The sequence below is a fragment of the Populus nigra genome, chromosome 13 (assembly GCF_951802175.1).
Source record: "Populus nigra chromosome 13, ddPopNigr1.1, whole genome shotgun sequence".
Taxonomy (NCBI): Eukaryota; Viridiplantae; Streptophyta; class Magnoliopsida; order Malpighiales; family Salicaceae; genus Populus; species Populus nigra.
The window spans coordinates 14,573,766-14,587,505 of NC_084864.1; the positions used below are offsets into that span (position 1 = coordinate 14,573,766).

The window sequence follows — 13,740 nt, forward strand, 5'->3', positions numbered from 1 at the left end:
AAGAGGAACTATAACAAATCCGGGTATTTGGAGTTATGAAGGTGTGATTGGGGCACATATTGTGTTTTCTAGTTTGCGCTTCTTGGCCGCTATCTAGCATTAGGTGTATTGGGATCTAGAAATCTTTTGTGATGAACATACAGGAAAACCTTTTTTAGATTTGCCCAAGATCTTTGGAATTCATTTATTTCTCTCAGAAGTGGCTTGTTTTGGGTTTGGTGCTTTACATGTAACAGGATTGTATGGTCCTATAATATGGGTGTCTGATCCTTATAGGCTAACCAGAAAAGTACAGTCTGTAAATCTAGTGTAGGGGTGTGGAAGGTTTTGATCCTTTTATTCCGGAAGGAATAGCTTCTCATCATATTACAGCAAGGACATTGGGCATATTGGTGAGCCTATTCCATCTTAGTGTCTGCCCACCCCAACGTCTATACAAAGGATTATGTATGGGAAATATTGAAACTGTGCTTTTCAGTAGTATCGCTGTTGTCTTTTTTTGCAGCTTTTGTTGTTGCTGGAACTATGTGGTATGGTTCAGCAACTACCCCCATTGAATTATTTGGTCCCACTCGTTATCAATGGGATCAAGGATACTTCTAGCAAGAAATATATCGAAGAGTTGGTATAGGGCTGGCTGAAAATCAAAGCTTATCCGAAGTTTGGTCTAAAATTCCTGAAAAATTAGCTTTTTATGATTACATCGGAAATAGTCGTGCAAAGGGTTGATTGTTCAGAGCAGGTTTAACGGATAACAAGGATGGAATAGCTATTAGGTGGTTAGGACATCCTATATTTAAAGATAAAAAAGGGCGTGAGCTTTTTGTATGTCGTATGCCTACTTTTCGTAAAACATTTCCGGTTGTTTTGGTAGACGGAGATGGAATTGTTAGAGCTGATGTTCCTTTTCAAAGGGCAGAATTGAAGTATAGTGTTGAACAAGTAGGTGTAACTGTTGAGTTCTATAGTGGTGAACTAAATGGAGTTAGTTATAGTGATCCTGCTATTGTGAAAAAATATACTAGACACGCATAATTGGGTGAAATTTTTGAGTTAGATCATGCTACTTTGAAATCCGATGGTGTTTTTCTTAGTAGTTCAAAGGGTTGGTTTACTTTTGAACATGCTTCGTTTGCCTTGCTCTTCTTCTTCGGACACATTTGGCATGGCTCTCAAACCTTGTTCATAGATGTTTTTACTGGTATTGATCCAGATTTAGACACTCAGGTGGAATTTGAAGCATTCCAAAAACTTGGAGATCCAACTACAAGAAGACAAGTAGTTTGATACAACATTGATCTCTGATTTGTTATCTCTATTTTCTTTTTGTAATTTGACATAGGGTACTGAGGACATCTTAATTTGAATCGTCGTCTTTTCTTTGTCTTGACTCTTGCTCTTTTTTTTTAACTGGGAACGCTCTAAATAAATAGATATGGAAGCTATAATTGTAAACCACAAACAAATCTATAGAAGCATTAGTTTATACATTCCTCTTAGTATCGACTCTAGGAATAATTTTTTTCCCTATCTTTTTTCAAGAACCGCCTAAAGTTCCAACTAAAAAGATGAAATGGTTTTTCATTATCTTAATTGAGGTAATGAGCCTCCCAATCTTAGGGGGCTCAATACGTCAACTAGTCCTCGTGTTCCTTTATAGCATAAGAAAATTGAAAAGGGAGCTTTCATACTAGGAGGCCAAATTGCTTTTCCTAGTTGTGAATAGTAAGATAAAGATCTTGTTTGTTTTTGCATTTCAAAAGTGCTTTTAAAAAAAATTAAAAATTTTTATTTTTTCTTTACTTTAAATTAATATTTTTTTAGTGTTTTCAGATCATTTTAATACACTAATATTAAAAATAATTTTTTAAAAAATATATATTATTTTAATGTATTTATAAATAAAAAATATTTTAAAAAACAACCACAACTACAACCACAACCACGCTTCTAAACAACCTAAAAATATTCATATGAAAAATATATTTTCCTTTATTGTGACAAATACCGAAGGAGAGGAATGGGCAGGAATGCTTGCGTACTTTACGATGATCCTCTAATTTTCTGTCCCATCCCCAGGTGTACACAATTCCCTCACCCGAAATAACCTTAAGCTGCAATTTCAAGTGTGAATTCTGAACCCACATGAATGTGAAGAGGAAGCAGCAGAGTGTCCAAACCATTCCCCAGCTTTCACAAATTAACCATTTTTATTTCCAGTTTTTCTTTCTTTCTTTCTTGTTTCATTTTGATTTTTCACTCTTCCTCAGTAAAAAGTAAAAAAGAAAAAAGAAAAATTGAATTGTGCTGTGGTATATATATATTCAGATTAAAGTACTTGGTGGATAAGTTTGATCTGTAAATAAAGACCAAATCATTCATTTTATGTTTTCAACTTAAACACAGTTTATGTTTATCCATTCCATCCAATGATGCATGCTATGGTTTATTCATGTTTGTTTTTTTGTTTTATGTAAACAATGTTTTTGTAAAATAATCTCTTTGATATTTTACGTTTCATTTATTTATTTATTTTTTTATTTGAGAAAATTTGATGAATATAAATATTTTATGATAAAAAAAAAACTTGAAATATTTTATGAGTATAAAAGATAAAAATATTACTGTCTTAAACTCATGTTAAAGTCATATGTCATGGATTAAACTATTTAACTCAGATTAATTAATGTAGGTTAATTTAAAATAATGTTATTTCAGAATAATATTATTTTAAAAATTTTAAATTAAATCACATTTTAATTGAAATTAAACTACTCGATGTTGTTTAATAAACTAAGTTGATTTTGGGTTGATTTTTTTTTTAACCGGACCGGTTTAATGACTATGGTCTCAGCAAACACACAGCCCATAACCCAGCATAGCCCGAAAGCCCAACCCGCAAACCCTAGAAGAAGAAACTCCCATGGTATAAATACCGACATAAACACGCGCTGCCCTCATCCGCTCTCCCACAACAGCTCTCGAAGAAGACGCGGAGATGGTTTCCCTCAAACTCCAAAAGCGGCTAGCTGCTAGTGTCCTCAAGTGTGGCAAAGGCAAAGTTTGGCTTGACCCAAATGAAGGCAATGAGATCTCCATGGCAAATTCACGTAATCAAAACAATAACCTTTCTCTCTGTTATCATTTCGTCTTGTTTTTTTGTTCTTTTCTTGCTGGATTTTGCTTAGTTTTTAGTGGGGTTGTTTTTTTTTTCATGCGATGTTAAAATGAGTTGTAAATTTAATATAAATTTAGCAAATTCTTTTGGGGGGTTTTATTAATTTTTTTTATGAAATTGAAATGCAAGGCTGTCAGTTGTTTGTGTGTTTGAGGACCCTTTTATGCAAAAAAAAAAAAAAAGGTTCCAAGCTATTTTCTTATGGAAGTTGAAGTATGTATCAATTGTCCTGGTTTATTTTAGTTGTAGTAAATGAAGGTTTTGAAGTTTAAGTTTTGATAATTAGTTTGGTGTTTCTGTTTAGTTCTGTTTTGATGTTCTTATGAAATGGAATTTTGTTAAAAAGAACAATAAAAATAGAAAGAAAATAGTTTTCGAAAATTTGTTAGTGATTGATTTTTTTGTTGTAGTGATTTAGTTTGTGTTGATGGTATTTGCAATAATTCAGGCCAGAACATAAGGAAGCTTGTCAAGGATGGCTTCATTATCAGGAAGCCAACCAAGATTCACTCTCGGTCTCGTGCTCGACGAATGAATGAAGCAAAGAGGAAGGGACGACACTCTGGCTATGGTATATTACTATATTTTACGAATGAACGATTTTCAAGTTTACTTGTGCTCGGGCACTTTTGTTTTTGTTTTTGCAAGAGTAATTGGATGAACTGGTAGTTAATTCCATGTAATTTTGTTTATGTCCAAGAAAGCGTTAAATTTCAAGCTGTTTGAACCACTCTAGGTAAGCGCAAGGGTACCAGGGAAGCTAGGCTGCCAACAAAGGTTCTCTGGATGAGGAGGATGCGTGTTCTAAGGCGTCTGCTCCGCAAGTATCGTGAGTCTAAAAAGATTGACAAGCATATGTACCATGACATGTACATGAAGGTGAAGGGTAATGTGTTCAAGAACAAGAGGGTTCTAATGGAGAGCATCCACAAATCGAAGGCTGAGAAAGCTAGGGAAAAGACCCTGGCTGACCAATTTGAGGCCAAGAGGGCAAAGAACAAGGCTAGCAGGGAGAGGAAATTTGCCAGGAGGGAAGAACGTTTGGCCATGGTAAGATTTGTAGTCGCTTGCTGCTAATGAACACTTCATTGTTGAATTATTTATTTGAAAAGCTGATTGTTGTTGGTTGATGATGTGGAATTTCTCGGCTCATCAATCAAGTTTCAATAATGATGAGCTCTGTGTTTTAAAAGTGTTTTTGAAAAAAAAATTGTATTTTTAGATTGTTTTGATATTCTTGTATCAAAAATGAATTTTAAAAAATAAAAAAATATATTATTTCGATGCATTTTCAAGAAAAATACATAATGAAAAGCAATTATTATCCACTATCAACCGGCATCTAAAACTATAAATTACGTAGTAGGTGTTGTAAATTGTGTATGTTGAAACTTTTGACCTTCTGTCCTTGTCTTTCATGTCCATGTCAATTTGGTGTGTGCCTCAAGCCTGGTGTGGCACTTGGATGTCCATAGAGTCACAGAACAGGACTTTAATAATACTGTTATATTAGATTGGTCTAAGTATGCTTTTAGCCAGAGTTTAACATAGATGTCAGGAAATTTTGAGTAAAATGGGATGCTGATGGTGTTCATTGTAATTATTTTACAGGGACCTGGGGCTGAAAAACCAGTAGCTGCACCACCTGCTGCTTCTCAACCAACAGAGTGAGTATATGTATTACAATAGTATATACTTCTGAGTCTCTGACTAAGTATTCTTGTTTCAATCCAATATGTTAACTGTTCCATATGTTGTTTTGTTTGCAGGGGAACTAAGAAGTCCAAGAAGTGATCCTGAGCTCCAACGATTTGTAACTTTTTGCTTAGTGTCTGATTTTGTTTGTTGCTTTAGACAATGTTGTTTTATATCTTAGATCGAAGGAAGTTTAAGCTGTTGGTACTTGATGCGATATGTAACTCCTGTTTTTGTCGATTAAAAATCTATTATTTTGTTCTTACCACGGTTTTGATGTTCGTTATTTCTGCTGAGCCTCTTCCTATCAATATTTTTTTTTCTTTCATGAGCCATTAAAATCCTATATCCTGCAACCATGTTGAGCTCTCTGTGGCATGTATTTTTTATCCTTTTTATCTTCTTAGATGATATGAGGCTGTGTTGGCTTTTGAGTAATTTTATGATGCCAAAAGAGTAATTTATGTTATTCGTTATTTCTTAGAGCTTTTCTTTGAAGAAGGAGATAGATAAAAATTCTAGGTGTAGCTGTTTCTAGGATCATGAATTTTATTTTTCGTGTTTCTTTCTTCAAATTAAGTTTACTCGATGAACATGTTCTTTGGCTTTCTCGCCCCGAGAAGGTGGTGTGCTCATCGATCTTTGAGAAAATGTATCAGTGTAGTTGAGATTTTTAAGTCTTCGAAGTAGTTTCACACCTGGTTATAGAAATAAATTAAAGATCGCCTTCAGAATAGTATCCAGATTATTTTTGTTACGGTCTTCTGTCTACCAGATGGCATCAATATTATCTGCAATTGCTTGTTCCTAATGGTTTTGCCAGGTTCATCCTTTCTCCTCTTCTGGTTCATGACCTAGACGGTTCGGGAAGCTCGTATGTCAGCTCAATTTCATTTCTGGCCAAGTTTCCTGTCATGTCTTGAAAATTACACTAATGATGTTAAAATTTGCACTCCCACTTGGAGAAAAGTTATCAGCCATCCTACGGCGAGCTGGTGGACAGCATGTTGTTTTCGAATGGCTTTTGTATGAAACGAGGATCCTTAGCCTGCATGATTTGTACAGTGGGTGCAAGAGTTATTTTTGCTTTAAAATATGTTAATATAATGTTTTTTCAACTTTCTTTATTTTTAACATCAAGTCACAAGTCTAAATAAAATATCTATTTAATATTTAATGCTTTTGTATACTAAACATATTTTTAAAACGTATCAGTAGCGATCGTACTGTAGAGTGCCGCCAAGCTTTGATTAATTTGGTCCTTGACGACTGTCCCAGTTGGCTAGTGGATGTTCTCTGTGGGTCAAGTTGCTAGGATCAAGTCTTTAGAATACCATCTTTTACGAATTCTATGACTTATCTGCCTTCAATCCATTGGAAGGTGAGTTTAGTTTACGATTTGGTGAAAATACCACCTGGTTTTAAATTAGAAAGAGATGAAAGAAAAAGTTACTAGTGAATTTTGTTTTCAAAAAAAAATTCTAGATAAACTTGCAAAACTTGAGAAAGAAACAAACCTCGGATTAAAAAAAATTATATGAAAAGGGAAAATACTTGGGATTTAAAACAATGTGCTTGACAAAAGGGGTGTCACAGCTTCGAAACCAGGACAGAACTGGCCTGTTAACTGTTTTGACAAATTATTCAAAAAGATTATGATGGCGTAGCTTATTCTTGTGGGCTTCCCTAGAAGAAAAAGGCAGGAACAGTTCAGAAAAACCGACAAAGCCACAAACACAAACTCAAAACGTCAACCTCGACAGCTCAGAACTAGAGTATAAGAGAAGTGGGTTCCGTTTCTTTCAGTTCCAAAACCAGACATCATGGCAGGAGTAGAAATGTTCCCTAGAGGATTTGGCAATGTAGCTTTTGTTCTTGTTGCTTATTGCTTTCTCAATTTCTGGATGGGATTCCAGGTTGGCAAAGCTCGCAAGAAATACAACGTCCCATATCCAGCCCTTTATGCTATCGAATCAGAAAACAAAGATGCCAACCTCTTCAACTGTATTCAGGTCCTCTTGCCCTTGCTTTTCTTTTCTTGTTTCTGTTTCCTGAAATTTGGATTTTAACCTCTCTTTTTTTTTTTTTTTGGTTCTGTGGTGCAGAGAGGGCATCAGAATTCCCTGGAACTGATGCCAGTGTTCTTTTTACTGATGGTGTTAGGAGGGATAAGGCATCCTTGTGCTTGTGTTGCTCTTGGATCCATTTATACTGTCACTCGGTTTTTCTATTTCACTGGCTATGCCACTGGGGACCCTAAAAACCGTCTCACTATTGGGTTTGTTCCCTTTCTCTCTTGCTCTCAGTGATTACCTTGTTCTGTCTTGATTGAAAATTTAGATAAAAGTAGAATTTTTTTTAATCAATTCCAGTCATATGTGCTTAAATCCTAAACATAAATATGTGAAAATCGCATTGGTAGGTCACATTCAAGATTCGCATAAGTTATTAACTGATCAATTTCAGTCCGTCAATGCATGTGCGCATATTCTGATGAATTTTATACCCACATGTCACATATATGGGATTGCTACGTTGCCTGCGTCATGCCTTTAACAGCATTGGATTTGACGTTGGTAATACCTTTTAACCAATGATCTAACCAGCATCGGCTTTGGGACGATGCTGACACTCTAGACTTCCCCCTGTGTAGGATTAAATTAGTGTCAGGCCGCAATACTGTAATGGTAATGATTTCCCTTTTTATGTGCAGGAAATATGGGCTCTTGCCTTTGATAGGGCTTATTGGATGCACAATTTCATTCGGCATCAGTCTTCTTCGAGGAAAGTCCTTGTCTGTTATTTACTTATCTTGTGGTTTGGCTTTCCTTAATTTTCCATGTTCATCCATCTTTAGTGTGTTTATGCTTTGTGTTTAACAAGCTGTACTTTCTTTGAATATTGAGGTGATATTCTTCTAAGATCATTTCTCCTTTGTCTTTGAATTCCTTCCAATTCAGAGGCACCAATAGAACATCTCTCATGGCCTCCAACCGGATGTTCAAAAAATATGATCACAAGAGTCACCACCACCGCTGTGCATTTGGTGGCATGGGATTTTTCCAAAGACATACAAGGCAATGCCTTTATGTTGAAAGGAAAATGAACCCTTGATTTGTCTCTGTCAGATATGGCAATTATATATCTCAACTAGCAATAACGTTTTCCAACACAATTTGTTTTTTTCAAGCAAGTTTACATTGAATCCAATAGTTAGATATAGAATGATAATGGCATTGGTGCTAGACTTTCTTAGGTGGAAATCAGAAAATACTGGAAGGTCCTGGTATCGGTGCTAAAACAATCAAGGACCTTTGGTCATAGTTGTCAACTCATTTCGGAGATTGACGTGGAATAAGGCTCAGGCTGCAAAATAGAGATTAGCAGTGGCAACTCTCCCACGTTATAAATTGTGTAAGATGAAACTTTAGACCTCTTGTCCTTGTCCTTCGAACCATGTCAGTTTGGTGTGTGCCTCAAGCTGGTTTGGTGCCTGGATGTCCTTACGGCCACAGAACAGGGCTTTAAGGATACTCTGTGTCATATGAGATTGGACCAAGTCTGCGTTTAGCCATAATTTAGCATAGATACCGGGTAGTTTTGTATAAAATGGGATGTTTATGTTGTTCATTGTGATTTTTTACAGGGCCCTGTGACCGAAAAACCAGTAGCGGCTCCTCCTGCTACTTCTCAAGCAGCAGAGTGAGTATATATGTTACAATAGTATATACTTTGACTAAATATTCTTGTTTTAACACAATATGTTAACTGTTCCCTTTGTTGTTTGTTTGCAGGGGAACTAAGAAGTCCAAGGAGTGATCCTGAGCTCCAAAGATCCGTAACTTTTTGCGTAGTGTCTGATTTTGTTTGTTGCTTTAGACAATGTTGTTTTGTATCTTAGATCCAAGGAAGTTTAAGCTGTTGGTACTTGATGCGATATGTAACTCCAGTTTTTGTCGATTAAAAATCTATTATTCTGTTCCTACTTACGTTTTTTAGTTCTGCTGGCCATCCTCTCAATGTAGTTGGCTTTCTTCATCCGAGCAAGTCATGTGCCTGGGCGATGAGATCTTTAAGAAAAGGGATCGATGTAGTTCAAGACTTTCGAGTCTTCGAAGTAGTTTCACACTTGGCTACAGAAAGAAATTAAAGATCCAGATCATTTTGTTACCATCTTTTATCTGCAGGATGGCATCAATGTCATCTTCAAATGCTTGTTCCTAATAATTTTGCCAACTTCTTCCTTTATCCTCTTCTGTTTCATGACCTGGGCGGTTTAGGAAGCTAGTATGCCAGCCAAATTTCATGCCTGGCCAAGTTCATTGTCAAGTCCTGAAGATTAAGCTAATGATGTTAGGATTTATGTACTGCAAATTGGAGAAAAGTTGCCACCCATTGTGCGCGTCAAGCTGGTGAATAGCAGGTGGTTTATGATTGGTAGAGAATGGCTTTCTGCATATAATATGGGGCTCCGTAGCTAGATTTCTTCTTCAAGTCCCGCCAAGCTTGGATTAAAGATTGTCCCAGTTGGCTAGTGGATGTTCTTCTGTGGGTCAACTTGCTAGGATCAAAAGAAACTAAAAGGATAACCTTTTTTATTTATTGGGACTTTTATCGACAAAACACATTTATCCTTGGATGTGAGGGTATAATTGACTCTTTGCTTTTTTTATTCAGTAAAATAATTAATACACCCTTTTAAATAAAGATTAATGAACTGGTGGGTAGAGGCATTTTTAGTTTTTCTATATTGAATGCAAAATAAAATAACCACAAAGATTTTAAAATCGAATAATCTTTAACTTTGGGTCAAGGGTGTTTTTTTATTGTTCTTCAATATGGTTTTTTTTTTTTGTTATTATTGAATTTGATCAAAGACAATTTAGTATTTTGATATATATAAAATGTTATTTAATTTTTAAAAGTGAGTTGTAGGTGAAAATCAGTCAAACTTCAGCTTTCACGATGACATATTAATCCTCACGGCATCTCTTTCATTCTTGGATGGTGCATTTAGCTAAAATATATTGGATTTTGTGTCGGCGACCTGTTTTCTCTTCTCTCGTTCTCAGTTTCGTAACCTTTCATTGCACACAAAATGATGTTTGGAAATGTAATAGCGGTGTTTGGGAGTGTGGTAACGATTATTTTTCAAAGTGTTTTTCATTTCAAAATACATTAAAATAATATTTTTTTATTTTTTAAAAATTATTTTTAATATTAGCATATTAAAATGATTTAAAAACATCAAAAACATATTAATCTAAAGTAAAATAAAAAAATTTCAAATGTATTTTTCAACCACGCCTAAATTGAAATTTAAGATGTGAGTCATAGATATATGATATGACTAAATTGAAATTTAAATGTAAGAGAAAGGATCAAATTTAAAATTGAAAAGCATTTGGTTAATAGGATAGGCCACAGCTTTTTTTTTAGATATTTTCAAGAATAGAAGCTATTTATAAGAATTAAATTGATAATATAATTTTTTCAATAGTATAAATATAGTATTTGTTTATATATGCATTTCAATGGGAAAAAAATCATTTAAAAGAGCTAATACGATTAATAGTAACTAGCTAGTACAATTCTAATCAAAACTTCTCTTTTGCGAAAGATATATTAATTAAATCTTTAGCTCCTTTGACCAACATGTAAGAATATCTCTTCAACTCAAAAAGACTATCTTGGCCCTTCAATACAGTTCTTCCTTTGGAAGTGTAAAAAAATGAGGATACCTTGAATCATCATCATTCACTATCTTTCAAGCATCAAGGCAGGTGATATCCTCGTAGCGGTGTTATGAGCCCCGACTTGAGTAATGCGCCGCGTTTTATTAAAATTTAAGTTTTTTTTATATTTATTTTGAATCGTTTTAATATATTGATTTTAAAAATAATTTTTAAAAAATAAAAAAAATATTATTTTAATACATTTCAGCATGAAAATATTTTGAAGCAATCATAACCACATTTCCAAACAGAAAATCACTTATTGATTTATTAATTCAAGACTTTAACCATGATAAGTGTTTTTCGATTGCTTGACAAGTTAATTAAGTCAAGTCAAATTAAAACTCAATATATTTAATTAATTTTTTTTATCTGTAATTAAAATAATATTGTTTAGTTTTCTTTTCTAAAAATAATCAAAATAACATGTTTTGGATTAAATATTAAAATAAAAAACAGAACTGAGTTAACTCGCTTATATTAATTTCAAGTTAACTCAATAACTCGAGTTTTGAATGGTATCTCTTCCCTACGTCTCAATGTCCATGGCATTTTTTTTGGTTGGTTGGCAACGTGTTGTCCACCAATCACTGCATATTGTTTTAAAAGCATGATTGCTGCCCGACCATAAAAAACACACCAAAAACCTTGCAGAAAGCCAAAAACTTTTTTTTTTCAAAAGTTTTGACTGAGAGACTCTGGTAATTGAATGTTTGATTGGAATTCATATGGTCAATGTTTTAATTACTCGTTTGCCGGCCTGCTAGGGCTCCATATAACTGTTGTGGATCAAGCTTTGGCATCCCATAATCATGGCTGTTCATCGATTAAAACCTTTTTGTTTGCTAGGGTTTTCTCAGAACCTAGCTAGTTCTCTTATTGATACAATTTGATTTACTTTATTATTCTCTATCTTGACTATATATATATATAGGTAGTTATAGCCAGCCTCCTCGAAGGTTAAGCCCTGAATATTGTTTTTAACTACTCTGTGAAAAGAAAATTTAATTAATAACATGAAAATTCAGTGGGACATTAATGGATTTTCATTAATTTTCCTGTAACAGAAGGAATTTATTAACCACATGTAAATTGATAATTGTAGCGGGGCATGTGATATCGAGGTAAGCAATCAACTTAGATCTATGAATTCATGGATGGATGTCTATCCATCCATGCCATCTTGGGTTTCCTCCACGCCCTTCACACCTTAGAGGTATTAGTTCTAGTATTTTTTAAAAAAAATTATAAATGTTTGAGTTAGTTTACGAAAATCTTAATTAATTTCTCGAGATTTTAAAATTAACAATCAGATGAATCTCTAATAACCCTAAAATTTGTGGCATTCAAACTAGTGATCTCTAGAGAGTAAACTCACAATCTGACTAATTAAACTATATCCCTCAAAATTAGTTATAGTGGTTTATAAAAAAATATTTGGATATTATTAACTCGCACCTTAGAGTTACTAGTTATAGTATTATTTGTTTTTTAATTATGAATGTTCGAGTTAATTTATAAATATTTTAATTAATCTTTTAAAATTTTGAAATTAACAACCAAGTAAGTCTCTAATAACCTTGAGATTTGTGGTACTCAAATTAATATTCTATAGGGAGTAAATTTAGGATCTAACTAGTTAAATTATATCCCTTAATATTAGTTATAGTAGTTTATAAAAGAATATTTGGATATTATTAACTCGCCGTTGAGTATTATTATTTTTATAAATACATTAATCAAGTATAAAGATTGAATCAATCACGTGTTGAAGAAGATATTTTTATCCAAAATATATATAAAAAATGAGCATGAATGCTTTAATTGAAAATTCCAAATTTAAGTTCAAAGTGTTGAAAATAAAAAAAAGGAACTTGACTACTTTAATTGAGAATTCCAAAATTAAGTTCAAAGTGTTAAGAATAGCAGTGGAGATTCAAGATGGAAAAGCAACTTTTCAGCATGATGCGTGGAGAAACTTGAATTGATTGGTGGAGCTACGAGGAATGAAATGCCAAAGTCAATTATCGTAGGCCCTCTTCTTTAATCCCCCTTTTTTTTCACGATGACAATATTGTTTTTTTTTTTAAATATGTAAATATTTGTAAACAACCTTAACATTTATTTTTAGTTGTAAATATTTATTTTCAGTAAGATGACAATAATTATTAATTTTAGGTTGCAAATCATCGTAATAGAATCTAATAGCGTTTTATCTTTAATAATAAGTAAGAACATATTAATTTAAGTAAAATTTTAACATTTAAATACATTAAACATTTTTATTATTAAAAATAAATACAAAATAATTTATTTAAAAACTATAGTTAAATTTTTTAATTATTATAAAACTAGACAACAACTGTTTTTCGTAGTTTTATCTTGATTTTATACATAGCACGCCTCAATATAGATGGGGATTTTTTTTTTTTTCTGTTGGCAACGTGTTTTCAACCAATCACTACCTTTTGTTTCAAAAAGCAAAGTGACTGCCCCACCACAAGTAACACCGCCAAAAACTTGGCGGGTAGCCGGAAACTTTATTTTCCCCGAAAGGTTTGAACGTGAGACTCTTAAAATTTTCGAAATTTACATGGTCAATGTTTTAATTACTCGTTTGCCGGCCTGTTAGGGTTCATATAACTGTTGTGGATCAAGCTTTGGCATCCCATAATCATGGCTGTTTACAAGATCCCTCCATGGATGTCTTGGTACAAGTTTAAGGTTATTATTATTATTATTATTTAAGTTTAAGGTTATTTAAACAGTCTATCTATACTTACAGCGAACCAAATTCAAGCATCCAACCGGCAATGATTGCAATAAAGGGCAAGTTGTGCCCTAAAGCCTGTAATAAAACCACACCAGAGACCGCCATTGCCACATCTATGCTCCCTCTTACACGAACACCAACAACTTATTATTACGTTAATTGAAAAGGAAAATGATTTAATGTTTCATGCACCATGAGAATAGGATGATTCTACGTTCTTGACATTGCTTGTAATAGTAGACGTACTCGTCCTGATTGCTCAATTCACAACTTATTTTAAGATTTATTTAAAAAAATAAAGTAAAGGATAACATTTTAAAAAAATCAAACTAGATTTTGAGTAGGCTAACCAAATCTCG

General features: G+C 33.5%; 2 protein-coding genes across 2 annotated transcripts; both read left to right on the forward strand.

Annotated features, from left to right (window-relative positions):
- The first annotated feature begins 2,942 nt into the window (after window positions 1–2,942).
- Window positions 2,943–5,138, forward strand: LOC133670537 (large ribosomal subunit protein eL19y). The gene is made up of 5 exons (XM_062091045.1): window positions 2,943–3,110; window positions 3,627–3,749; window positions 3,915–4,228; window positions 4,790–4,845; window positions 4,948–5,138. The coding sequence occupies exons 1-5, from the start codon at window positions 2,999–3,001 to the stop codon at window positions 4,970–4,972; spliced, it is 630 nt and encodes a 209-aa protein (XP_061947029.1). The 5' UTR covers window positions 2,943–2,998; the 3' UTR covers window positions 4,973–5,138.
- A 1,392-nt stretch (window positions 5,139–6,530) lies between these two features.
- On the forward strand, window positions 6,531–8,858 carry LOC133671045 (uncharacterized). Its single transcript, XM_062091665.1, has 5 exons — window positions 6,531–6,885; window positions 6,979–7,151; window positions 7,587–7,655; window positions 8,518–8,575; window positions 8,668–8,858. The coding sequence occupies exons 1-5, from the start codon at window positions 6,697–6,699 to the stop codon at window positions 8,674–8,676; spliced, it is 498 nt and encodes a 165-aa protein (XP_061947649.1). The 5' UTR covers window positions 6,531–6,696; the 3' UTR covers window positions 8,677–8,858.
- The last annotated feature ends 4,882 nt before the right edge of the window (window positions 8,859–13,740 follow it).

Coding starts and splice junctions, on each gene's coding strand:
- LOC133670537 (XM_062091045.1), top strand. CDS start 2,999: ATGGTTTCCCTCAAACTCCAAAAGCGGCTAGCTGCTAGTGTCCTCAAG. Junction 3,111..3,626: donor GATCTCCATGGCAAATTCAC/GTAATCAAAACA, acceptor GCAATAATTCAG/GCCAGAACATAAGGAAGCTT. Junction 4,229..4,789: donor GGGAAGAACGTTTGGCCATG/GTAAGATTTGTA, acceptor ATTATTTTACAG/GGACCTGGGGCTGAAAAACC.
- LOC133671045 (XM_062091665.1), top strand. CDS start 6,697: ATGGCAGGAGTAGAAATGTTCCCTAGAGGATTTGGCAATGTAGCTTTT. Junction 7,152..7,586: donor AAAAACCGTCTCACTATTGG/GTTTGTTCCCTT, acceptor TTTTATGTGCAG/GAAATATGGGCTCTTGCCTT. Junction 7,656..8,517: donor TTCGGCATCAGTCTTCTTCG/AGGAAAGTCCTT, acceptor GTGATTTTTTAC/AGGGCCCTGTGACCGAAAAA.